At 49.8% G+C, this 24,920-nt stretch overlaps 1 protein-coding gene across 1 annotated transcript in view; it reads left to right on the plus strand.

The window, feature by feature from the left end:
* LOC121539146 (peroxidasin-like) overlaps window positions 1-24,920 on the plus strand; it is an 87,334-nt gene that overhangs the window by 34,523 nt on the left and 27,891 nt on the right. Inside the window, exons 4-10 of the mRNA XM_041847426.1 lie at window positions 1,082-1,153; window positions 9,711-9,782; window positions 12,077-12,148; window positions 13,786-13,955; window positions 22,509-22,626; window positions 22,913-23,082; window positions 24,627-24,899. Of these exons, the coding sequence (XP_041703360.1) occupies window positions 1,082-1,153; window positions 9,711-9,782; window positions 12,077-12,148; window positions 13,786-13,955; window positions 22,509-22,626; window positions 22,913-23,082; window positions 24,627-24,899 (947 nt within the window). The remainder of the gene's footprint in view (window positions 1-1,081; window positions 1,154-9,710; window positions 9,783-12,076; window positions 12,149-13,785; window positions 13,956-22,508; window positions 22,627-22,912; window positions 23,083-24,626; window positions 24,900-24,920) is intronic.

A 24,920-nucleotide genomic window follows, 5' to 3' on the forward strand; every position in this document is an offset into this window, starting at 1 on the left:
GAGTTGATGCCAAAGAGCTCCATTTTGGTCTCATCTGACCACAACACTTTCATCCAGTTCTCCTCTGAATCATTCAGATGTTCATTGGCAAACTTCAGACGGGCATGTATATGTGCTTTCTTGAGCAGGGGGAACCTTGCAGCGCTGCAGGATTTCAGTCCTTCATGGCGTAGTGTGTTACCAATTGTTTTCTTGGTGACTATGGTCCCAGCTGCCTTGATCATTGACAAGATCCTCCCGTGTAGTTCTGGGCTGATTCCTCACCGTTCTCATGATCATTGCAACTCCACGAGGTGAGTTCTTGCATGGAGCCCCAGGCCGAGGGAGATTGACAGTTATATTTTGTGTTTCTTCCATTTGCGAATAATCGCTGTTGTCACCTTCTCACCAAGCTGCTTGGCGATGGTCTTGTAGCCCATTCCAGCCTTGTGTAGGTCTACAATCTTGTCCCTGACATCCTTGGAGAGCTCTTTGGTCTTGGCCATGGTGGAGAGTTTGGAATCTGATTGATTGATTGCTTCTGTTAACAGGTGTCTTTTATACAGGTTACAAACTGAGATTAGGAGCACTCCCTTTAAGAGTGTGCTCCTAATCTCAGCTCGTTACCTGTATAAAAGACACCTGGGAGCCAGAAATCTTTCTGATTGAGAGGGGGTCAAATACTTATTTCCCTCATTAAAATGCAAATCAATTTATAACATTTTTGACATGCGTTTTTCTGGATCTTTTTGTTGTTATTCTGTCTCTCACTGTTCAAATAAACCTACCATTAAAATTATAGACTGATCATTTCTTTGTCAGTGGGCAAACGTACAAAATCAGCAGGGGATGAAATACTTTTTTCCCTCACTGTATAAATGTAGCTATTGTTCAGGTATTGTGAAAACTGAGTGGATGGGCCTTCTAACTGTCAAAATACTATTTAAAATATTGATCCCATGAAGTTGGTTTTATAATTTCTCCTGTCATACAGTAACTCACCTATTGAACTAAGACATTCTGTCATTGGGTTAGGTACTAGAGAGAATTCATTTGATCTGCTGTGTGTTTGACTAATGTTACTGATTATTTCTCCTTTCAGCTATTTGTACAAGAATGAAATCCAATCAATTGACAGACAAGCATTTATGGGACTTGTCTCTCTAGAGCAACTGTAAGTGACCACCTCCTCGTCCTCCTCTTCCTCCCCTTCTGCACCTTCATATCTGATCTGCCCGTCTGTCCAAACCCCCACCTTGCGACCCCCCCCCTCCAGCCCACACTGTCATACAGCCACTATGCATGCCGTGTATGTACTCACCCTTGTATGCCGCACTGACCTTATGAACCCCTGCATGAGTAGCATGTCTCATTGTCATGACAACGGATGTGTGTCACCCGGTCCTAGTGCGTAAAGCTAAAGCATGAGATCGCCAGCCCTGCCCCAGCCCCAGCCCTGCCCCAGCCCTGCACTGCCCCTGCCCCTGCCCTGCCCCAACCCTGCCCCTGCCACAACCCTGCCCTACCTGCCCCAGCCCTACCCCTGTCCCAGCCCCTGTCCCTGCCCTGCCCCTGCCTCAACCCTGCCCTGCCCTTCCACTGCCCCAACCCTGCCCCTGCCCTGCCCCAACCCTGCCCCTGCCCCTGCCCCTGCCCCTGCCCCTGCCCCTGCCCCTTCCTTGCCCTAGCCGTACTGTAGCTAAGCAGATGCAGACACAAGCAGGCCTTGGCTTTACATGTGCTTAGACTACAGATCCAGCTCCTGCTTGCCACATGCACAGCTTGCCCTTCACTGTGTGTCTTACATCCTCTGTGGGGACTACTGTACACTGACTTCTTGTCTCACCTTTGACCTTAGTTGTGATTGTCAATCTAGTTGTATTATGCGCTAGTTCTGTTATTTCATAGAGGGCCCCCATGCATTTCCCAAGCAGAGTGATAGAGGTCACCATGTTGTTATTACATGTGCTTGTGAGACATACTTTCAGTATCAGCATGAGAAAGGGTGGCTCAAATCTGTAGAAATGTGACCTTAAGCTATCATTATAACACCTTTACCAAATTGCATGTTGTCTCAATGACTTGAATATGTTCAAATCAATTTCAGATGTTTGTACTTTTTATTGATGTAACGGTTTTATGATGTGTGTCCGGTGAACGTTAGGAGTGTATGTTGGATACCAAGGCTCATACAGAATTTACAAAAAAGCAAACTGTCCATGCAGAGTAGTATATAAACGTGTATAGAGGATCACATCTGTTATTGTCACACATAGACCACCAATGTCATTGAACTGAAATGGCCTTATTTCAGCCAGTAGTAGTTGAACAAGTCCTTCAATAAGAAACTAGTTTGTGATACAACTGTTGGCAAAGGCTGCGCTTAGTGAGACTATTATTGTTGGTTAACCCTAATCCTTCTGGGAAGCTATATATCACAACAAGTTGGCTTCATATGTCAATAGTATAGAGTTACACTGACATCAGTCTAAAAAGGGGTGGATATTACTGGATACAATATTTGTCAAAGTCATGACAGGATGTCCTCCATGTAGGCCGTTTGTGTCTAAACTACACCAAAATAAAAATGGCCGACATGCATCTTCCTCCTCACAGCCGATCGTGGTGGTTGATCCTGGGGAAAGGCCTTGTGGCTGTTTATCCCTCCATAACCACATGCATACCCACTGAACAAATGGCTATTCATGAAGCGAAACCAAATCAAACTCCAGGCTCTTTGCCCTGCAGCTGGTTTGAGTTTTGATACAGTAATGAAGGGTCTTATGTGTGGGTGACCTGTTCTACGAATAGGCTATTCAACCCATAGGTTAGGTTGGGAGGGAATAAACATTTCTTTAAAGTACCGCCAGTCTCAGATTTAATGTCCCCCGCTCCCCTGCTGTATAAATTAGATAATTTTTACAAGCATGTTGGCTCACTTGTTGTCGACCATATTAAATTCACACATGGCTATCTGTGGCCAATAACTAATTTAACGCCAAAGAGACTACAGAACATGAGTAGAAATGAACACAAAGCATGTTTCTGCTCCTCTTCAACATATATAAGCAATAGTTCCTTGTCACAATAAGTCTCAATTTGGTGCATGAAATGCCTTATGACACATTATTCTATTACACTGTGCTTTTACTGTCAGGTTAGACATGTTTACATTTCAAGTTAAATCACTGGTTTGTTGCCAAGTTCTCTCTCTCTTCCTCTCTATCCCTCTCTCTCAGAGATGAAATATGGTTGTCTGTGTAATACCTCTTGGCTGTTCAGTGTTCTGTTGTCCTTGGACATCCCCTGGCCAGCCTAAACGCCACTACCCTCTGATGAGAGAAGAATTCCCTGTTTCAGACAACACCCTAAATCTATCTCTTTTAGACAGATGCAGGAAATCTTAGGTTGGATATCAACAAGACAAGTTCAGTAAGATCCTAGGCTGTGTCAAATTGAGGCCTCTATTAGTAAAGCTTGTGTGTTGTGCTAAAGTCTTAATGCATGTAGCAGACGTTCTTATCCAGAGCGACTTACAGGAGCAATTAGGGTCAAGTGCCTTGCTCAAGGGCACAACTACAGATTTTTCACTTAGCCTATTCGAGAATTCGAACCATTGACCTTTTGTCATGAGCCCTCTCACTCCACCGGGTTACCACCTTAATTTGCTTCCACTCTGCTCACCTCCCTCTCTCTACTCAGCCTAACTAGCTCCACCTGTCCCTGCTCTGCTCGGCTCTAATTACTCTGCCAGCTGCGCTGCATTACCCACTAACCTCTCCCAGTATTTAAGGCCCTGTCTTTCAGCTCTCCGGTGTCAGATCGTCTGCAAAGCTCACACCCGGAACCTGTTTGCTCGCGCTTCTGGCTCACCCTGGTTTTGTGACCCCGGACCTGCCTGTTTTTTGGATACTCTTCTGCCTCAGGAGATCCAGACCTGCTTCTGCCATTACGACTCCTGACTACTCTTCTATCCCGTAACTCTGACCAGCCTTCTGCCTTGCTACTACGTATTTTGGATTTCCCTTGAACTGTACTGCTGCCTGGTTTCATTCCGCCCTGTTGTGTCTGTGTCTCCCCCCAGGACTTCTGGACCACCCACCACCGGCTTCATAGGACGCATCGCTGCCACTGGGGGGGCACAGACCCAGCGCATTGGACGGGATCCCTGTTACCCCTGGAGCCTTCATTCACTCCCTACTTCCCTTTTCCCTTAAGTTTAATAAACTTTCTGGTGTGACGCAATTGTGGTCCTCTGGTCGTCTGTCTGAACCGTGACAGTACGATCTGACCATTATGGACTCAGCGCACACTTTCCCGACATGGAAACCGATGAGCATGAGCAGCAGTTCCAGCAGCAGCAACAACAACTCGCCATGATCATTCAACTCCTCACCAACCTTACCCCAGCCAGTCTGCCCACCAGCCCAGCCCCCGAGTTACCTGCCCCGGTCATTGCAGCCGCTGCTCCGAACCCAAGATTGGAAACCCCGAGCGGTTCAACGGCGATTCAACCCAGGTCCGGCCATTCCTGACTAGCTGCCGACTTCAGTTCTCCTTGCAGCCAAGGACCTTCGCCACGGAGGGGGCTAAAGTTGGGTATGCCATCACTCACCTGACGGGCCGAGCTCGACTCTGGGAACAGCAGAGTTCGAACGTCAAACCCCCGCATGTGCAACCTTCGACCTGTTTGCTGAGGAGATGCTGAAGGTGTTTGACCTGGATTCACCCACCGCAGAGGCGTCTCGTGAACTGTTCAGTATTCGACAAGGCAGACGTACAGTCGCAGACCATTCCATCGACTTCCGAACCCTGGCTAGACGAAGTTCTTGGAACACACCATCGTTGGTGGACGCGTTCTTCCATAGTTTGGCTGACTATATCAAGGACGAGTTGGTCTCCCATGAACTGCCTTCCACTCTTGATGAAGCCATCGCACTGACTGTCAGGATCGACAGAAGGATACAGACCCGTCGTCGTGAGAGGGGGCGCCAAGGTCCACCTACTACCGGCATTCGGAGAGATCCGACTGGGCTCCTGTCATCTACTGCCACTCACCCAGGTCAGCTTGATCAGTCTGAGCCTATGGAGATTGGGCGAGCCTCCCTCACTCCTGCAGAGCGCCAGCGCCGCTTCACCTCAAACCTCTGCCTCTATTGTGGAGGTGATGGACATCGTGTGGTAACCTGCCCTTTAAAGGGCCGAAGCTCACCGGGCGTAGGGGGAGTCCGGTTGAGTTCAATGACCATCCAGTCCTCCGACCGCAAACCCCTGCTGCAAGTTCACCTCCGCCTCTCTGACTCAACTCACACCCTGGCTGCTCTGGTGGATTCTGGCGCCGAAGCCAACATAATGGACATCAAGCTGGCACGCCAACTGGGACTGGAGAACCTCCGTTTGACACCTCCTATTCCTGCCCGGGCACTGGACGGACACTTACTCGGATCGGTCACTCATGTCACGGCCCCGGTCTCGATGGGTCTGTCCGGAAACCATCAAGAAACTATCCAGTTTCACCTGCTCCCCTCTCCAGGCCAACCCCTCATCCTGGGTTACCCATGGCTCCGCCGGCACAACCCTCAGCTCGACTGGGTGACCGGGGTGATCAGGGAGTGGGGAGAGGACTGCCACCGAACCTGCCTGCTTGCTGCCGCACTACCCCCTCGGCCAGTACCTACTAACTCCGCTCCTGACCTCTCCAATGTCCCAGAATGCTACCATGGTCTCAGAGAGGTGTTTAACAAAGCAAGAGCCACATCTCTGCCCCCCTCACCGACCGTACGACTGTGCCATCGACCTCCTCCCTGGAACAGCTCCTCCAAGGGGTCGTCTTTATTCGTTGTCTGCTCCTGAAAGAAAGTCCATGGAGGACTACATCAATGGCTCTCTGTCCGCAGGATTAATCCGTTCATCTTCATCTCCTGCTGGTGCTGGCTTCTTCTTTGTGGGGAAGAAGGCGGATCTCTTCGCCCCTGCATCGACTACAGGGGGACTCAACGACATCACAGTGAAAAACCGTTACCCTCTGCCTCTGCTCACCTCTGCTTTTGAGTTGCTCCAGGGAGCCACTGTTTTTACCAAGTTGGATCTCAGAAACGCTTACCACCTAGTGCGGATCCGGGAGGGAGATGAATGGAAAACCGCATTCAATACACCAACAGGCCACTACGAGTATCTGGTTATGCCTTTTGGCCTCACCAATGCTCCTGCTGTGTTCCAGGCTCTAGTGAATGATGTACTGCGGGACATGTTAAACAAGTTTGTCTTCGTTTACCTGGATGACATCTTAATTTACTCCAGAAACCTGTCTGAACACACCCGCCATGTCCAGCAAGTCCTTCATCGTCTTCTGGAGAATTCCCTCTACGCCAAGGCAGAGAAATGTGAGTTTCACGTCAAGACAGTGGCCTTCCTGGGGTACATAGTGGCAGAAGGAAGTATCCAAATGGATCCTGCCAAAGTATCAGCAGTCACTTCTTGGCCAGTTCCGGAGAACAGAAAGAAGCTGCAACAGTTTCTGGGGTTTGCTAACTTCTATAGGAAGTTTATCCGGAACTACAGTACCGTTGCTGCCCCTCTCACTGCTCTAACCAGCACCAAGCAACCCTTCACCTGGACCCCAGCAGCCGACAAAGCCTTCAGTACCCTCAAGGTGAGGTTCACCTCCGCTCCCATCCTCCAGATGCCTGATGTGGACCGGCAATTCATTGTGGAGGTGGACGCCTCGGATGTGGGAGTTGGTGCTGTGATTTCTCAGTGGGCTGCGGAGGATAGGAAGCTCCATCCCTGTGCCTTTTTCTCACGTCGGTTGTCCCCCTCTGAGTGCAATTACGACATAGGGAACCGTGAGCTGCTGGCTGTGAAACTTGCCTTGGAGGAGTGGCGTCACTGGCTGGAGGGGTCCACCATTCCATTTCTCGTTTGGACCGATCATAAGAACTTGGAGTACATCCGCACGGCCAAACGGTTGAACTCCAGGCAGTCCCGCTGGGCCCTGTTCTTCACCAGGTTTAATTTCACTCTGTCATACCGGCCTGGATCACGCAACACCAAGCCAGACGCCCTCTCCCGTCAATTCCAGAAGGATGACACCCCTCCAAGGACCCTGTGTCGATTCTGCCAAGTCCCTGCATCGTTGCAGCTCTGACCTGGGCTGTTGAGGAACAGGTGCTGGAGGCTCTCCGTAACCAGCCAGGTCCCAGCACTTGCCCAGCTGACCGCCTTTTTGTCCCCGAAGACCTGAGGTCCCAGGTCATTCAGTGGGGACATGACTCCCGCCAGCTTGTCACCCTGGCTCCACCCGCACTTACAACCTGCTCGCCCAGAGGTTCTGGTGGCCCTCTCTGAGGAAGGATGTACGGGAATTCGTCCAAGCCTGCCCCATCTGCAACCAACACAAGTCGTCCTGCCAGCCCCCCAGCCGGATTGCTGCAGCCCCTGCCTGTGCCCAGACGTCCCTGGTCTCACATCGCCCTTGACTTTGTCACGGGGCTGCCCCCTTCAAGTGGCATGACCGTCATTCTCACCATCGTTGACCGTTTCAGCAAGATGGCACACTTCATTCCCCTCCCCAAGCTCCCAACCGCCAAGGAGACCGCCCAGGTGGTCCTGGAACACGTCTTCCGGATCCACGGACTGCCAAGGGATGTTGTTTCTGACCGTGGTCCACAATTCTCCTCCGCTTTTTGGAAGGAGTTCTGTCACCTGCTGGGAGCCACAGTCAGTCTGACTTCCGGATTCCATCCCCAATCCAATGGGCAGTCAGAGCGGGCTAATCAGGAGCTCGAGAAGGCACTGCGATGCATGACTTCACGCAACCCCCACTCCTGGTCGCAGCAATTGACATGGGTGGAGTACGCACACAATTCTCTGACCTGCTCTGCCATCGGTATGTCCCCTTTCCAATGTGTTTATGGATACCAGCCTCCTCTATTTGCCAGCCAGGAGGAGGTTACTTGCCCATCTGCACTTGCTTTTGCCCGTCGATGTCGCCGCACCTGGTCACAAGCCCGAGCCACACTCCTCAGGTCCGTTGCCAGCTACACTACCGGGGCCAACCGTCGGAGAATTCCTGCTCCCACCTACCATGTTGGTCAAAGGGTGTGGTTGTCATCGAAGAACCTGCCACTCAGGGTGGAGTCGCAGAAGCTGGCACCTCGGTTCATTGGCCCATTCCCTATCATAAGAGTGATTAGCCCAACTGCTGTCCGGCTCCAACTGCCTAATTCCCTGAGGGTGCACCCCACTTTCCATGTGTCTAGGATTAAGCCCATCCATGAGAGTCCGCTGGTCCCTGCTGCGCCTGGTCCTCCTCCTCCACGGCTCGTCGATGGTGGTCTGGTTTACACCGTCCGCCGCCTGCTTCGGTCCAGACGGAGGGGTAGGGGTCTCCAGTACCTCATTGACTGGGAGGGCTATGGACCTGAGGAAAGGACCTGGGTGCCAGCTAGTCGGATTGTGGATAGGACTCTCATCACCGCTTTCCACCAACGGCATCCTGATCAACCTGCAATCCGTAGGGGGCCGCCCCAGAGGGGTCCCTAACCGTCCGGCCCGCTCGGCTTCCTGTCCTGTGCCTGATCCTGTCTCGGGACCTGTCCCATCTCCCCGACCACGGCCCTCCGGCTTCCTCCGAGGATGAGGACATTCACTCGGGACCGTTCGGAGGAGTTCTAGCCCTCCTCCGGCTCCCCCTCCTCCCGCCCGGCGTGGTGTTGCTCTTGGGACTTCTGGGGCCGTCCCTTGGGGGGGGGGTTCTGTCATGAGCCCTCTCACTCCACCGGGTTACCACCTTAATTTGCTTCCACTCTGCTCACCTCCCTCTCTCTACTCAGCCTAACTAGCTCCACCTGTCCCTGCTCTGCTCGGCTCTAATTACTCTTGCCAGCTGCGCTGCATTACCCACTAACCTCTCCCAGTATTTAAGGCCCTGTCTTTCAGCTCTCCGGTGTCAGATCGTCTGCAAAGCTCACACCCGGAACCTGTTTGCTCGCGCTTCTGGCTCACCCTGGTTTTGTGACCCCGGACCTGCCTGTTTTTTGGATACTCTTCTGCCTCAGGAGATCCAGACCTGCTTCTGCCATTACGACTCCTGACTACTCTTCTATCCCGGTAACTCTGACCAGCCTTCTGCCTTGCTACTACGTATTTTGGATTTCCCTTGAACTGTACTGCTGCCTGGTTTCATTCCGCCCTGTTGTGTCTGTGTCTCCCCCCAGGACTTCTGGACCACCCACCACCGGCTTCATAGGACGCATCGCTGCCACTGGGGGGGGGCACAGACCCAGCGCATTGGACGGGATCCCTGTTACCCCTGGAGCCTTCATTCACTCCCTACTTCCCTTTTCCCTTAAGTTTAATAAACTTTCTGGTGTGACGCAATTGTGGTCCTCTGGTCGTCTGTCTGAACCGTGACACCTTTCGGTTACTGGCCCAATGCTCTTAAGCGCTAGGCTACCTATAGTGTAGTAAGTGGATGTTGTGCTATATCCACTATTGCACAAGATCGTCATCATGTCTTTTATTGCTGATTAGTGCAGCTTGGCTCAACGTTTGCTTGCTTTGACTGTTGCTTTGTCTGTTTAATAAACAAATATGTCACTGAACCTAATAGTTACTGTACAGTTAGTAATTGGAATTCATATTTCATTTGTCTAACCTTGCTGTTTATTCCCATTAGCTCTGAGTTATCTGGTGATACTGTGCTGTGTCCATGATCTGTTCTCTTCCAGGTACCTGCACTTCAACAACATCGAGTCCTTAGAACCAGAATCCTTCACCCACCTCCCAAAACTTGAACGCCTGTAAGTCCACTATCTTCACCTTTCACTCTATTATACGAAGTGGCATTCTTACTCTAAGGTTCTCATTTTTCTAAATGATGGAGTGATGCATCTTAAACAAACAATAGGACATAACTCTCCAAATGATATAATGATTTGTTGTGTACGTGCTTGTCATCGTCAGTCTTCTACCTGAGCTGACTTATTCCAGAGGGCACTGAGTGCAGAACAGACTCTATAACATATACATGCTGGGAAATATACTTTAAACCCCATGAAATAGACTACATAATGTACTGTGAATAGAATACACTGTCCCCAACCGACAGAGCCATATGTGTTTAGCATGAAGCTGGACTTTTAGTGGGGCTTTTCAAATCAGCACAACTGTTGGATGACCTTTCAATGTTCTGAGATGCCTTCATCCTACATCAGGACAACTAATCTCCTCAACATGTCTCTTGAGATCTATTGGGCCATTTCTAAAGCTGTTTGTCTGTCACAAGGTAAATAGCAACAGGAATGCTATGAGTACAGACTGGACAGGGATACATGTGCCCAGCGCATGTGTTTGGCTGTATTTGCCCAGAGCCCTCACTCTGCCGTCTGTCTGGTGCTCCTCCCAACCCTTCAAACTCAGATTCCTGACGTGGTCAGGAAAAACTCAGGGCCCACAACCTGTTACGACTTCAGAGTTCTGTGTGTGTGTTCTCCACTGACCCATCAGATCTCTATGTGCTGGGTAGGACAGAAGTTAAGAGCCCAGGTCAGCTAGAGTTATCCTACAGGTCAGCTATAGTCATTTGTGTTGCTACCATGTTTTCATGTTGGGTTGCTACCTTGCTGTGTTGTCATGTGTTGCTGCCATGCTATGTTGTTGTCTTAGGTCTCTCTTTATGTAGTGTTGTGTTGTCTCTCTTGTTGTGATGTGTGTTTGGTCCTATATATATATATATATATTTTTTTTTTATCCCCCGTCCCCGCAGGAGGCCTTTTGCCTTTTGGTAGGCCGTCATTGTAAATAAGAATTTGTTCTTAACTGACTTGCCAAGTTAAATAAAGGTTAAATAAAAAATACAGGGCCAAAGGGTCCACTGATAACTCCTGTGCCTTTTGTCTGGAGAGATATCAACTCTCCTGACACAACATAAGGGGGATCTGAGAGAATTTCACCAGGGAAATAAAGGAACAATATGAGAGGACAAATTAAATAAAACAACTTTCTTATTAAAGTAGCAGTAGATTCAGTGGATGAATAGAGTGAGTGTTGATGCTCAGTGAACTGTGTCAGACCCTTGCGACCCCACTGGACCTGGACCTTCTGCCATATGAATGGATGGACGGCTGACCGGCCGATGGCCTCTGTTTTCACGCTCTCACACCAGAGCTGAATTCATCCTTCTCACACTAGAGCTGAATTCATCCTTCTCACACTAGAGCTGAATTCCTCCTTCTCACACCAGAGCTGAATTGCTCCTTCTCTTTGTGTTTATTGGCTACCCCTGGAATCCTGCCACACACGTTCCCAACCCTCCCCAAAAGCTGCATGCACACGGATGGAAAAGGGGAAGGAATTCCCAGGTGCAAAGATTCTGGAACGTTTGCAGGGGAAGATCTCCATGAAAACGGATTGTCCAGTCTCGCAATTTCGTGGACAAGACAGTCTGGAAGATGTGAAGAATAAGAAGGAAAACATCTTGTTGTTTCGTTTGATTTATGGTGATTGCTAACAAACGTGGAGGTTTGTTGGCATTGTTTGTGGAATTTTTCTTCCATAAACATAGCTTTATTTATTTATCTGGCATCTGTTTTCGCTGAAGGAATCCAGAATGTAATCTTTTTGTAAGATTGTTGTATGGTTATGAAGAAAGGGGTCATGGAGGGGAGCCTTGATAATTTGTCATGTATGGTAAACTGATCATATTTCATAACCCAGATAAAAAGAATGATGATATAAAATGGTCAAATGACCGTCTTCCAAAAAACATATGGCTCCCAATATGAGCCTGCAGGCCTACATCAAAGGGACTGATGCTGTAAGCAATGTCTAGAATGAATGTCAAAGTAGTAAGCTCAAGTAATCCATAGTAAATATACACATTCCTCATGAGTCACTAACCCTATGTGCTTGTTGACACTGTGGCATGCTGTAGCTATGGGAATGATGCATAGAGTTCAATCCCTTTAGAGGTCAATCCCTGTCAACCTACTCAACAGTGTGTCAGATGTACACATTACACACAGCATGAAGTCTATAATTATCTATGACATTATCTGATTATCTGTGTCTGTCTCTCTCTCTTTCACTCCTGCAGGTTTTTGCACAACAACAGAATCACCCATCTCGTGCTGGGGACCTTCTCCCATCTCCAGTCCATGAAGAGACTGTAAGTTCACTGACAACGTGCATGGACAGGGCAGCTGTTGTGTTGTCTCAGAATGTGTATCCACCAACATTTGACTTCCATTACACAGAGGGGTCAGGGGGGAGAATACGAGCCGTATTTCAACAGTACACCACTCTGTCTAGGCCCCTCAAATTCAAACCTGGACCATGAAGCCAATTCCATAGTTTTTTTTTATTCTTCCCCTCTAATCATGGACTGATTTAAACCTCGGACACCAGGTGGGTGCAATTAATTATCAAGCAGAACAGAAAAACAGCAATACTTCGGACCTCCCAGGGTAAGATTTGAACATCCCTGGTTTGGCTGTGAGAGAGACAAGCCCTGCCTGTCTGTGTACAGTGGATAGGCACTACATTAGGATCAGAGTTTCCCCTATTATTTTCTTCCCCCTTTCAACATCTCACTCTGAAAAATACTTCCAGGATGTGTTGGACCCAGAACCAGTATGCTGTGGTTGAGAGGTACAGTAGACAGACAGGACAACTAGCAACGTGGGAGGAACGGGATTCAAAAACAATATTTCCCTCTGATTATTACAGCACTCAGATTTGGAGGATGTTCAGAGTGGGATCAGATTAAATGAGGATATTACTGTCTCCTGGAATGTACAAATATCTCTGAAACCTGAAGAGACCAACTAGTAGAATAAAGGATAAATAGAAAGTGAAGTGCCAGCCAGTCTGTACTCTGCAGCAGACAGACTGTTTCCCACAGCAGGAGAGGAGTTCTCCCAAAAAGGCCATGCAGAGTCACAGTGTTTGGACTGAGCTGGGCCTAGCTATGTGGCCTAGCTGTGTGTGTGTGTGTGTGCGTGCGTGCGTGCGTGCGTGTTTGGCCAGTCTCAGTCCACACTGGTAGACTGCCAGAGAGGATTTACACTACCGTCCAGACAGACTCAGCCCACTACTGACTCCAGACAGACTCAGCCCACTACTGACTCCAGACAGACTCAGCCCACTACTGACTCCAGACAGACTCAGCCCACTACTGACTCCAGACAGACTCAGCCCACTACTGACTCCAGACAGACTCAGCCCACTACTGACTCCAGACAGACTCAGCCCACTACTGACTCCAGACAGACTCAGCCCACTACTGACTCCAGACAGACTCAGCCCACTACTGACACCAGTCAGACTGTTTACCCATGCAACTGTAATAACACAGGACTGCTAGTAGTGTGATCTGTATTGTATGATGTACATTTAGAAGTCCTGTATTGGTGTTTGATATTACATTGTGGTCTACTATATAGTAGAGTGATACTGTATTTATGAGAGGTTGAGTTATACTGAGGAAGAGTAAAATGTATACAATCTCACAGCTTTGTGCAGGTGCAGGATACACAGAGATTGGCAACTGACAAACAGGTCATAGAAAACAACTATAACACTATATTTGGAGCACTACTATAAACAGGCATGAGATGGTCAGTAATAATTCTCTCTCGCTCTCTCTCTCTCTCTCTCTCTCTCTCTCTCTCTCTCTCTCTCTCTCTCTCTCTCTCTCTCTCTCTCTCTCTCTCTCTCTCTCTCTCTCTCTCTCTCTCTCTCTCTCTCTCTCTCTCTCTCTCTCTCTCTCTCTCTCTGTGTGTCTGTGTCTGTGTGTGTGTGCAGGCGTCTGGACTCTAACACTCTGCACTGTGACTGTGAGCTGCTGTGGCTGGCTGACCTGTTGAAGCAGTATGCTGAGTCAGGCAACGCCCAGGCTGCTGCCACCTGTGACTACCCCAGGCGGCTGCAGGGACGATCTGTGGCCACACTTACCGCTGAGGAGCTCAACTGTGGTGAGGACCCACACACACACACACACAGGAGCAGGTAGCTTAGTGGTTAAGAGCGTTGTGCCAGTAACCGTAAGGTCGCTGGTACTAATCCCTGAGCCGACTAGGTGAAAAATCTGTCGATGTGCCCTTGGGCAAGGCACTTAACCCTAATTGCTCCTGTAAGTCGCTCTGGATAAGAGCGTCTGCTAAATGACTAAAATGTAAATGTAAAAATGTGCTTACACACAACACACGCACGCACACACTCATGCTCACTTAGCAAGTTGGCATTTATTGTCATGAATCTTGCCCAATAGGCAGCTCTGCAGAGTGGTTACCAGTTGCCACAGCCATAAAATCAAATTTTAAACTTAACCCCACTGCTAACCCTAATGCCTAAACCTAACCTTAAATTAAGACCAAAAAGCATATTTTTGTTGTCATGATTTTTTACGATATAGCCAATTTTGACATTGCAGCTGGCCCATCTTTTAGAAATTGTGCAGTTCTGCCTCCAGGGCAAGATTCATGACAATAAACGTCAACCTGCGCTCACTTAGCCAGCTGTGCAGAATATTTTAACTGTGGCAAAAACAGTGGCTCACAATCCGAGGCCTATGTAAACACACACATACTTTCACATACCATCCACTTCACTGAAACCCCAACTCACTCCACACAAACCACAGCTCTACTAGCCACATAAAGCCTTGCCTGTCTCTTTAGCTGTTGGCTCCCAACCGCAGTAGTCTTGAGCTGTGACAGGGGATTTCCCCAGGTGGGTCCCTGCTGTCTGTCTGTCTCTGTCTGTCTCGCTCTCTCTTCGTCTGTCTGTCTGTGTCCTGTCTGCATTGTCTCTACTTATCACGTATCAGGATATGACCCATATGCAGACACGGGAGGTGGATAGTACAGTTCTCAGATGACTTATTATAAACACGGGGAAGGCAAAGGGCAGGTACAGGACGGCAGACAGGCTCGGGGGTCAGGGCAGGCAGAGGTTCGTGGTCAGGTCAGGGTCAGGCAGGTACAGGACGGCAGACAGGCTCGGGGGTCAGGGCAGGCAGAGGTTCGTGGTCAGGTCAGGGTCAGGCAGGTACAGGACGGCAGACAGGCTCGGGGGTCAGGGCAGGCAGAGGTTCGTGGTCAGGTCAGGGTCAGGCAGGTACAGGACGGCAGACAGGCTCGGGGGTCAGGACAGCACAAAGACAGGTTAAACAGATCAGGGTGTGACACTACTGGGGTTGGTCTGTGGTCTCCAGCCAGCTGTTGTTTCACCACGGCCCCAGTAGATGTGGTCCTGGGCTGGGTAGCATGTCAAGCAGGAGCCGCCACCACTGCTCTGAGCCCCAGAACCCAGCAGCCTGCCTCCTGCAGATAGCAAATAAAAAATGTATTTGTCAAATGCGCTGAAACAGGTGTAGACGTTACTGTGAAATGCTTAGTTACAAGCCCTTTCTCAATGATAGAGTAAAAAAAAATAAGAAAAATAAAAATAATAACACAAGAAAATTAAAAATACACAAGAATGAAGCATCTGCTTAACCCATCAGTTCTCTGTGTCCTGGGTGTGTGTGATTGTATGGGGGTTGGGAAGAGGTGGATGAACTGAGAAAGTGATTTGAGTATGTGAGGCACAGGAGGTTGGTGGCACCTTAATTGGGGAGGACGGGCTCGTGGTAATGGCTGGAGCGGAATAGGTGTAATGGTATCATATACATCGAACACATGGTATCCATGTGTTTGATGCCATTCCGTTCGCTCTGTTCCAGCAGTGGAGGCTCCTTAGAGGAGGAAGGGGAGGACCATCCTCCTCAGTGAATTTCATAAAAATAAAAATAGTGAAACATTAAAAAAGTTAGCATTTTTAGATAAAACTATACAAAATATATTCACGTCACCAAATAATTGATTAAAGCACACTGTTTTGCAATGAAGGTCTACAGTAGCCTCAACAGCACTCTGTAGGGTAGCACCATCGTGTAGCCGGAGGACATCTAGCTTCCGTCCTCCTCTGGGTACATTGACTTTGATACAAAACCTAGGAGGCTCATGGTTCTTACCCCCTTCCATAGACTTACAGAGTAATTATGACAACTTCCGGAGGACATCCTCCAACGTATCAGAGCTCTTTCAGCATGAACTGACATGTTGTCCACCCAATCAAAGGATCAGAGAATGAATCTAGTACTGAAAGCATAAGCTACAGCTAGTTAGTACTGCAGTGCATAAAATGTGGTGAGTAGTTGACTCAAAGAGAGAGAAAAATTAATTTATTCAAAAATGGAGGTGCTAACTTAGCTCGCAAATGCAGCTAGCTAGTTTAGCCTACTCAAACAGAAGAATACTATGTTAGCTAGCTGGCTAAGACTATCTAACACTGGAACTCTTCCAAGTCAAGGTAAGCTTTTGGTTTTACTAATTTATTGCCACCGGGGCCCGCTGGTGTAACTGCCAAACTGCTTACTACACTGTACTGCATGATTGTAGCGGGTTTAATAAACATACCTGAATTTGTCCAATAGAAACTCTCATTTGCAACTGTTAGAATAATGATTACACTCTAGGTCAACTAGATGCAGGCAAGAGTGTGCAAGGTGGTATTGAATGTGTCACTGTCTGTCCATGTGTCACTGTCTGTCACCTCAAATCTTTCTCTCAATCTGTGTGTACCCACATTGTAAACTTTCATTCATAGGCTAGGTTGTAGCAACCTCATGATGGGTATAGGGAACATTTTTGTATCAAGTAGTAGCCTAAACCTATTGATGTTACATTGAACTGGGTGAATGGAATATGAATGACAGTCATCCAATATGCTGTAATAGAAGTAAGGCCATGCTCATAAAATAAATAATCGTGCTCCCTCATCTTAACCGGCACTGACCGCCACTGCGTTCCAGATATTATTATGAGCCGTCTTCCCCTCAGCAGCCTCTCCCTCTCTCCCTTCTCTCTTCTCCCCTCCTTTCCTTCTCCTCTCCCCTCCTCTCCCCTTTTCATCCCTCCTCTCCCCTCTCCCCCTCTCTAATCCTCTGCTCCTCTCTCCCCTCCACTCCTCTCTCCTCTCTGCTCCTCTCCCCTCTCCTCTCTGCTCCTCTCTGCTCCTCTCCCCTCTCCCCTCTGCTCCTCTCTCCTCTCTGCTCCTCTCCCCTCTCCCCTCCTCTCCTCTCTGTGGTCCTCTCTGTTCATCTCCCCTATCCTCTGCTCCTCTCTCCTCTCTGCTCCTCTCCCCTCTGCTCCTCTCTCCTCTCTGCTCCTCTCTCCCCTCTGCTCCTCTCTTCTCTCTGCTCTTCTCCCCTCTCCCCCCTCTCTAATCCTCTGCTCCTCTCTGCTCCTCTCTGCTCCTCTCTGCTCCTCGCTCCTCTCCACTCTCCTCTCTGCTCCTCTCTCCTCTCTGCTCCTCTCCCCTCTCCCCTCCTCTACTCTCTGCTCCTCTCCCCTCTGTTGTCCTCTCTGTTCATCTCCCCTCTCCTCTCCCCTCTGCTCCTCTCTGCTCTTCTCCCCTCTCCCCTCCTCTCTGTTCATATCCCCACTCTGGTCCTCTGTCACTCTGTACTCCTGAGTGGCGCAGTGGTCTAAGGCACTGCATCGCAGTGCTAACTGTGCCACTAGAGATCCTGGTTCGAATCCAGGCTCTGTCGCCGCCGGCCGTGACCGGGAGACTCATGGGCGGCGCACAATTGGCCCAGCGTCGTCCAGGGTAGGGGAGGGAATGGCCGGCAGGGATGTAGCTCAGTTGATAGAGCATGGCGTTTGCAACGCCAGGGTTGTGGGTTTGATTCCCACGGGGGGCCAGTATAAAAAAATAATATGTATTCACTAACTGTAAGTCGCTCTGGATAAGAGCGTCTGCTAAATGATAAAATGTAAAAATGTAATGGTCCTCTCCCCTCCTCTCCCCTCTCTGTTCATCTCCCCTCTGGTCCTCTCTGTTCATCTCCTCTGCTTCTCTCCCCTCTCTGGTCGTCTCTGATCTTCTCCCCTCTCCCCTCCTCTCTGTTCATCTCCACCCAAGCTCCTCTCTACTCCTCTCCCCTGTCTGGTCCTCACTGTTCCTCTCCTCTCCCCTCTCTGTTCATCTTCTCTCTGTTCATCTCCCTTCTCTGGTCCTCACTCTTCCTCTCTGGTCCTCACTGTTCTGCTCCTCGTCCTTTCTGTTCATCTCTCCTCTCTTCTGTTCATCTCCCTTCTCTGGTCCTCTCTGTTCATCTCATCCCCTCTGCTCCTCTCCCGTCTCTGTTCATCTCCCCTCTCCTCTCTGCTCCTATCCCCTCTCCCCTCTGCTCCTCATCCTTTCTGTTCATCTCTCCTCTCCCCTCTACTCCCCTCTGCTTCTCTTCTCCTCTCCCCCCCTCTCCCCTCCTCTCCCCTCTCCCCTCTGCTCTTCTCTCCCCTCTGCTCCTCTCTCCTCTCTTCTCCTCTCTGGTCGTCTCTGTTCATTTCCTCTCCGCTCCTATCTTCTCTCTGCTCCTCTCCCCCCCTCTCCTCCCCTCTCCCCTTGTCTCCCCTCTGCTCCTCTCTCCCCTCTGCTTCTCTCTCCTCTCTTCTCCTCTCCCCTCTGCTCCTCTCTCCCCTCTGCTCCTCTCTGCCCCTCTCTCCTCTCTGCTCTTCTCTCCCCTCTGCTCCTCTCTCCTCTCTGCTCCTCTCTACTCTCTGCTCCTCTCCCCTCTAATCCTCTCTCCCCTCTGCTCCTCTCTCCTCTCTGCTCCTCTCCCCTCTCTGGTCGTCTCTGTTCATCTCCCCTCTCCTCTCCGCTCCTATCTTCTCTCTGCTCCACTCCTCTCCTCTCCTCTCCCCTCGTCTCCCCTCTGCTCCTCTCTCCCCTCTGCTCCTGTCTCCTCTCTGCTCCTCTCTTCTCTCTGTTCCTCTCCCCTCTGCTCCTCTCTCCATCTGCTCCTCTCTGCTCCTCTCTACTCTCTGCTCCTCTCCCCTCTCCCCTCTGCCCCTCTCTCCTCTCTGCTCTTCTCTCCCCTCTGCTCCTCTCTCCTCTCTGCTCCTCTCCCCTCTAATCCTCTCTCCCCTCTGCTCCTCTCTCCTCTCTGCTCCTCTCCCCTCTCTGGTCCTCTCTGTTCATCTCCCCTCTCCCCTCTGCTCCTCTCTCCTCTCTGCTCCTCTCTACTCTCTGCTCCTCTCCCCTCTCTCCTCCTCTCCCCTCTCCCCTCTGCTCCTCTCTCCTCTCTGCTCTTCTCTCCCTTCTGCTCCTCTCTCCTCTCTGCTCCTCTCTCCTCTCTGCTCCTCTCCCCTCCTCTCCCCTCAGCTCCTCTCTCCCCTCTGCTCCTCTCTCCTCTCTGCTCCTCTCTCCTCTCTGCTCCTCTCCCCTCTCTGGTCGTCTCTGTTCATCTCCCCTCTCCTCTCAGCTCCTATCTTCTCTCTGCTCCTCTCCTCTCCTCTCCCCTCGTCTCCCCTCTGCTCCTCTCTCCTCTCTGCTCCTCTCTCCTCTCTGCTCCTCTCCCCTCTCTGCTCCTCTCTGTTCATCTCCTCTCTGCTCCTCTCTCCCCTCTGCTCCTCTCTCCTCTCTCCCCTCTGCTCCTCTCTCCTCTCTGCCCCTCTCCCCTCTCTTCCTCTGTTCATCTCCCATCTCCTCTCTGCTTCTCTCTTCTCTCTGTTTTTTCTCCACTCCTCTCCTCTCCCTTCCTCTCCCCTCTGCTCCTCTCTCCCCTCTGCTCCTCTATCCTCTCTGCTCCTCTCCCCTCTCTGGTCCTCTCCTCTGTTCCTCTATCCTCTCTTCTCCTCTCTGCTGCTCTCCTCTCTGCTCCTCTCCTCTCTCCTCTCTGCTCCTCTCTCCTCTCTGCTCCTTTCTCCTCTCTGCTCCTCTCTGCTCCTCTCCGCTCTCCCCTCTCCTCTCTGCTCCTCTCCTCTCTGCTCCCCTCTCCTCTCTGCTCCCCTCTCCTCTCTGCTTCTCTCCTCTCTGCTCCTCTCCTCTCTGCTCCTCTCTGCTCCTCTCCTCTTTCCTCTATGCTCCTGTCCTCTCCTCTCTGCTCCTCTCCTCTCTCCTCTCTGCTCCTCTCATCTCTGCTCCACTCCTCTCTGCTCCCCTCTCCTCACTGCTCCTCTCTGCTTCCCTCTCCTCTCCTCTCTGCTCCTCTCCTCTCTCCTCTCTGCTCCTCTCCTCTCTGCTCCTCTCCTCTCATCTCTGCTCCTCTCCTCTCTGCTCCTCTCCTCTCTGCTCCTCTCCTCTCTGTCCCCCTCTCCTCTCCTCTCTGCTCCTCTCCCCACTCTGCTCTTCTCCCCTTATCTCCCCTCCTCTCCATCCATTCACCCTGTAAACGATGGAACAATGTGCACAAGGCCGAGTAGCTGTCAATACAACAGGGCCTGTGGTTAAGTGCCACCTCCCTGCTGGCCTGGCTACCCACTCCCTTTCCTGTCCCTTCTCTGACCTGGGCCTATGGAGGAGACAGGAGCCAGGGCTGGGTTGCCATGTTTGGAGTTAAGGAAAGCAAACAGTGTAATTAGTGCCCAGTGCTGATGTGGTCTAATGTGGTATAGTGGTGGTGGTGGTGAGAGAGAGAAGACAGTTGGGCTGTTATACACAGTCTGAGGTTACTGCTTCCCATCGGTCTGGTTGGAGCTGCTGGTTGGCCTGCTGGGCTGGTTGGTGGTGGAGGACCTGGAAGGCCCAGAAAAGACAGATTTATGTCTTTGCCTGTCCCGTGTGCACGGTTTGTGCGTTAGGAGAGAGATGTTGCACTGGAGGGCCTACTCTATGCTGTCTATTAAATCTGCCACATGTAGACAAAGGGGCGTGTGTGTGCATGCGTTTGTGTGTGTGTGTGGATGGAGTGAATTATGTATGTGCACCTAAAAGTGCCAGTCTGCCAGAGCGGTCAGAATCTCTGAGGAGACAGCAGCCTGAAGTTCTAGCACACACAGGGACACTGCCTGCCTTATTCCTGGAGCAGTTGAACTATTTCCTCACAGGAGTTGATTTGTGTGTGTGCACGCTCGCCCCTGTTTCCATCCCTGTTCCTAACCAAAGAGGCCCCCTAACCAGGCCCCTTATAATATATAATTAAGCAATTAGGCCAGAGGAGGTGTGGTATGTAGCCAATATACCAAGGCTAAGGGCTGTTCTTAAGCACGAAGCAACGTGGGGTGCCTGGATACAGTCATTGGCCATATACCACAAACCCCCGAGGTGCTTTAATGCTATTATAAACTGGTTACCAACGTAATTAGAACAGTAAAAAAAATTGTGGGGTTACAGTCTGATATACCACAGCTTTCAGCCAATCAGCATTCAGGGCTCAAACTACCCAGTTTATAAACAGGGTGGTTCGAGCCCTGAATGCTGATTGGCTGACAGCTGTGGTATATCAGACCGTATACCACGGGTATGACAAAACATGTATTTTTACTGCTGTAATTACTTTGATAACCAGTTTATAAGGGCAGTAAGGCACCTCAAGGTTTTGTGGTATATAGCCAATATACCACGGCTAAGGGCTGTATCCAGGCACTCAGCGTTGCGTTATGCTTAAGAACAGTCCTTAGCCGTGGTATATTGGCCATATACCACACCTCCTCAGGCCTTATTGCTTAAATAATATATGCTATTTAGCAGACGCTTTTATCCAAAGCAACTTACAGTCGTGCGTGCATACATTTTACGTATTGGTGGTCCCGGGAATTGAACCCACTACCCTGGCATTACAAGCGCCATGCTCTACCTACTGAGCTACAAAGGACCCTTCACCAAGCCCCCTCACCAGACCCCCAGGGCTAGTCTCAGGAGAGCAGTGTCCTCTCTACAGGCCATTACTCTGGCCTAATTATATCAGTTCTCTCTACAGACCATTACTCTGGCCTAATTATATCAGTTCTCTCTACAGACCATTACTCTGGCCTAGTTATATCAGCGTGTCTTCTCTACAGACCATTACTCTGGCCTAGTTGTATCAGTTCTCTCTACAGACCATTACTCTGGCCCTAGTTATATCAGTGTGTCTTCTCTACAGACCATTACTCTGGCCTAATTATATCAGTTCTCTCTACAGACCATTACTCTGGCCTAATTGTATCAGTTCTCTCTACAGACCATTACTCTGGCCCTAGTTAAATCAGCGTGTCTTCTCTACAGACCATTACTCTGGCCTAGTTATATCAGTTCTCTCTACAGACCATTACTCTGGCCCTAGTTAAATCAGCGTGTCTTCTCTACAGACCATTACTCTGGCCTAATTATATCAGTTCTCTCTACAGACCATTACTCTGGCCTAATTATATCAGTTCTCTCTACAGACCATTACTCTGGCCTAATTATATCAGTTCTCTCTACAGACCATTACTCTGGCCTAATTATATCAGTTCTCTCTACAGACCATTACTCTGGCCTAATTATATCAGTTATCTCTACAGACCATTACTCTGGCCTAATTATATCAGTTCTCTCTACAGACCATTACTCTGGCCTAATTATATCAGTTCTCTCTACAGACCATTACTCTGGCCTAGTTATAACAGAGACATGACTCTTGTCCTGAAAGGAAATTGTCCTGTATTTATGTGTCTGGTTGCTTTATTGTGTTCTCTTCAACCTGTCTTTATCTCTTCCTCCTCGCTACTGTGTAGAGGTGCCCAGGATCACGTCAGAGCCCCAGGATGTTGACGTGACGTCGGGGAACACAGTGTACTTCACCTGCAGGGCCGAGGGAAACCCCAAACCACAGATCATCTGGCTCAGGAACAAGTAAGGCCCGCTTTCCAATGATGACATCAACATTCAGCAATGTGTCCTAACAAATTTTTTCCCACATTTAACATTTTGCCATTTAGTCATTTAGCAATTAGGGTTAAGTACCTTGCTCAAGGGTACATCGACAGGTTTTTCACCTAGTCAGCTTGGGGATTTGAACCAGCGACCTTTCGGTTACTGGTCCAACGCTCTTAACCGCTAGGCTACCTGCCGCCACACATAAACATACTGTATGTATGTGATTATGTAATGTTATTTATGTATGTGTATTTTTCCCCAGTAATGCCCTGAACATGCATGATGACTCTCGTCTGAACCTGCTGGAGGACGGTACTCTGATGATCCAGGACACACGGGAGACGGACCAGGGAGTGTACCAGTGCATGGCCAAGAACGTGGCTGGAGAGGTCAAGACCTCCCAGGTCACACTCAGATACTTCGGAGCCCCCTGTGAGTGGATCCCTCATATTATGTAATACATGTTTGAATATACAAAAAAAAAAAACAGAGTTTGTCTGAGTTCATAGGCTGTATTATGTAAGTCCTTCTCTACAATGACAGTGAAGTTGTTACATGGAGGTTTGACGAGTACTGAGTATACGAAGAGGCAGGACGCAGACACAGGAATGAACAAGGTCAAGGTTTACTTAACAATGATCAAGAGAAATAACAACGATAGTGTAAACGACATGAAGCTTAACAATACCACACAACATCACCCAGAACAGTCCAGGGCTAAATAGGGGTGGTGATGAGATGGTGAGCTGCAGGTGCGCTGGAGGTGATTAGGGTGCGTTGGGTTTCCATTCCGGTGTTGCCGAGGTGGTGCGCTCAGACCGATGGCTCAGTAGACCGGCGAATCAGAGCGCCGGAGGGAAGCAACGGGAGGAGACGTGACAGGAGGAATATAATTGATTTGGCTGCAGCCTTTACGCTTATGCTCTTGTACAGTTAGTAAGGTAACGGTACTGTATATCTGCTCTCTTGCTCCCGATCATTATTTGATGTGGTTATGTGTAGGGCCAGATGATGTGGTTCTGTGTAAGGCCAGATGATGTGGTTCTGTGTATGGCCAGATTATATGGTTCTGTGTAGGGCCAGATGATATGGTTTTGTGTAGAGGCAGATGATGTGAATGTGTGTAGGGCCAGATGATATGGTTTTGTGTAGGGCCAGATGATGTGGTTCTGTGTAGGACCCGATGATGTGGTTCTTTGTAGGGCCAGATGATGTGGTTCTGTGTATAGGGCCAGATGATGTGGTTCTGTGTAGGGCCAGATGATATGGTTCTGTGTAGGGCCAGTTGATGTGGTTCTGTGTAGGGCCAGATGATGTGGTTCTGTGTAGGGCCAGATGATATGGTTCTGTGTAGGGCCAGATGATATGGTTCTGTGTAGGGCCAGATAGTATGGTTCTGTGTAGGGCCAGATGATATGGTTCTGTGTAGGGCCAGATGATATGGTTCTATGTAGGGCCAGATGATATGGTTCTGTGTAGGGCCAGATGATGTGGTTCTGCGTAGGGCCAGATGATGTGGTTCTGCGTAGGGCCAGATGATGTGGTTATGCGTAGGGCCAGATGATATGGTTCTGTGTAGGGCCAGATGATGTGGTTCTGTGTAGGTCCCGATGATGTGGTTCTGTGTAGGACTCGATGATGTGGTTCTGTGTAGGGCCAGATTATGTGGTTCTGTGTAGGGCCAGATGATGTGGTTCTGTGTAGGGCCAGATGATGTGGTTCTGTGTAGGGCCAGATGAGGTGGTTCTGTGTAGGGCCAGATGATGTGGTTCTGTGTAGGCACAGATGATGTGGTTCTGTGTAGGGCCAGATGTTTATCCTGGTCAGATCAAGATGTCAGGAACAACTCCAGGCCTTATGTGGGAAAGAATAGGCTTCTTTAGTTTCCACCAAAGTTATCACTTAGATACTTTGTCTCAATCTTCCTCTGTCTCTCCTTCTCTATCTCTCTCCCTACTCCCCCCCCCCCCTCTCAGCGCGGCCCAGTTTTGTCATCCATCCCCAGAATACAGAGGTGTTGGTGGGGGAGAGTATCACCCTGGAGTGTAGCGCTACAGGCCAGCCCCAGCCCCGGGTCTCCTGGACCAAGGGGGATCGCACGCCCCTGCCCACCGATGCCCGTATCAACACCACCCCGTCTGGGGGGCTGTTCATCCAGAACGTGGTGCAGGCAGACGGGGGGCAGTACACCTGCTTCGCCTCCAACAACCTGGACACCATCCACGCCACCGCTCACATCATCGTACAGGGTGAGTAGCACTGTAGAGTCA

This window comes from Coregonus clupeaformis, chromosome 25 (assembly GCF_020615455.1).
Source record: "Coregonus clupeaformis isolate EN_2021a chromosome 25, ASM2061545v1, whole genome shotgun sequence".
Taxonomy (NCBI): domain Eukaryota; kingdom Metazoa; phylum Chordata; class Actinopteri; order Salmoniformes; family Salmonidae; genus Coregonus; species Coregonus clupeaformis.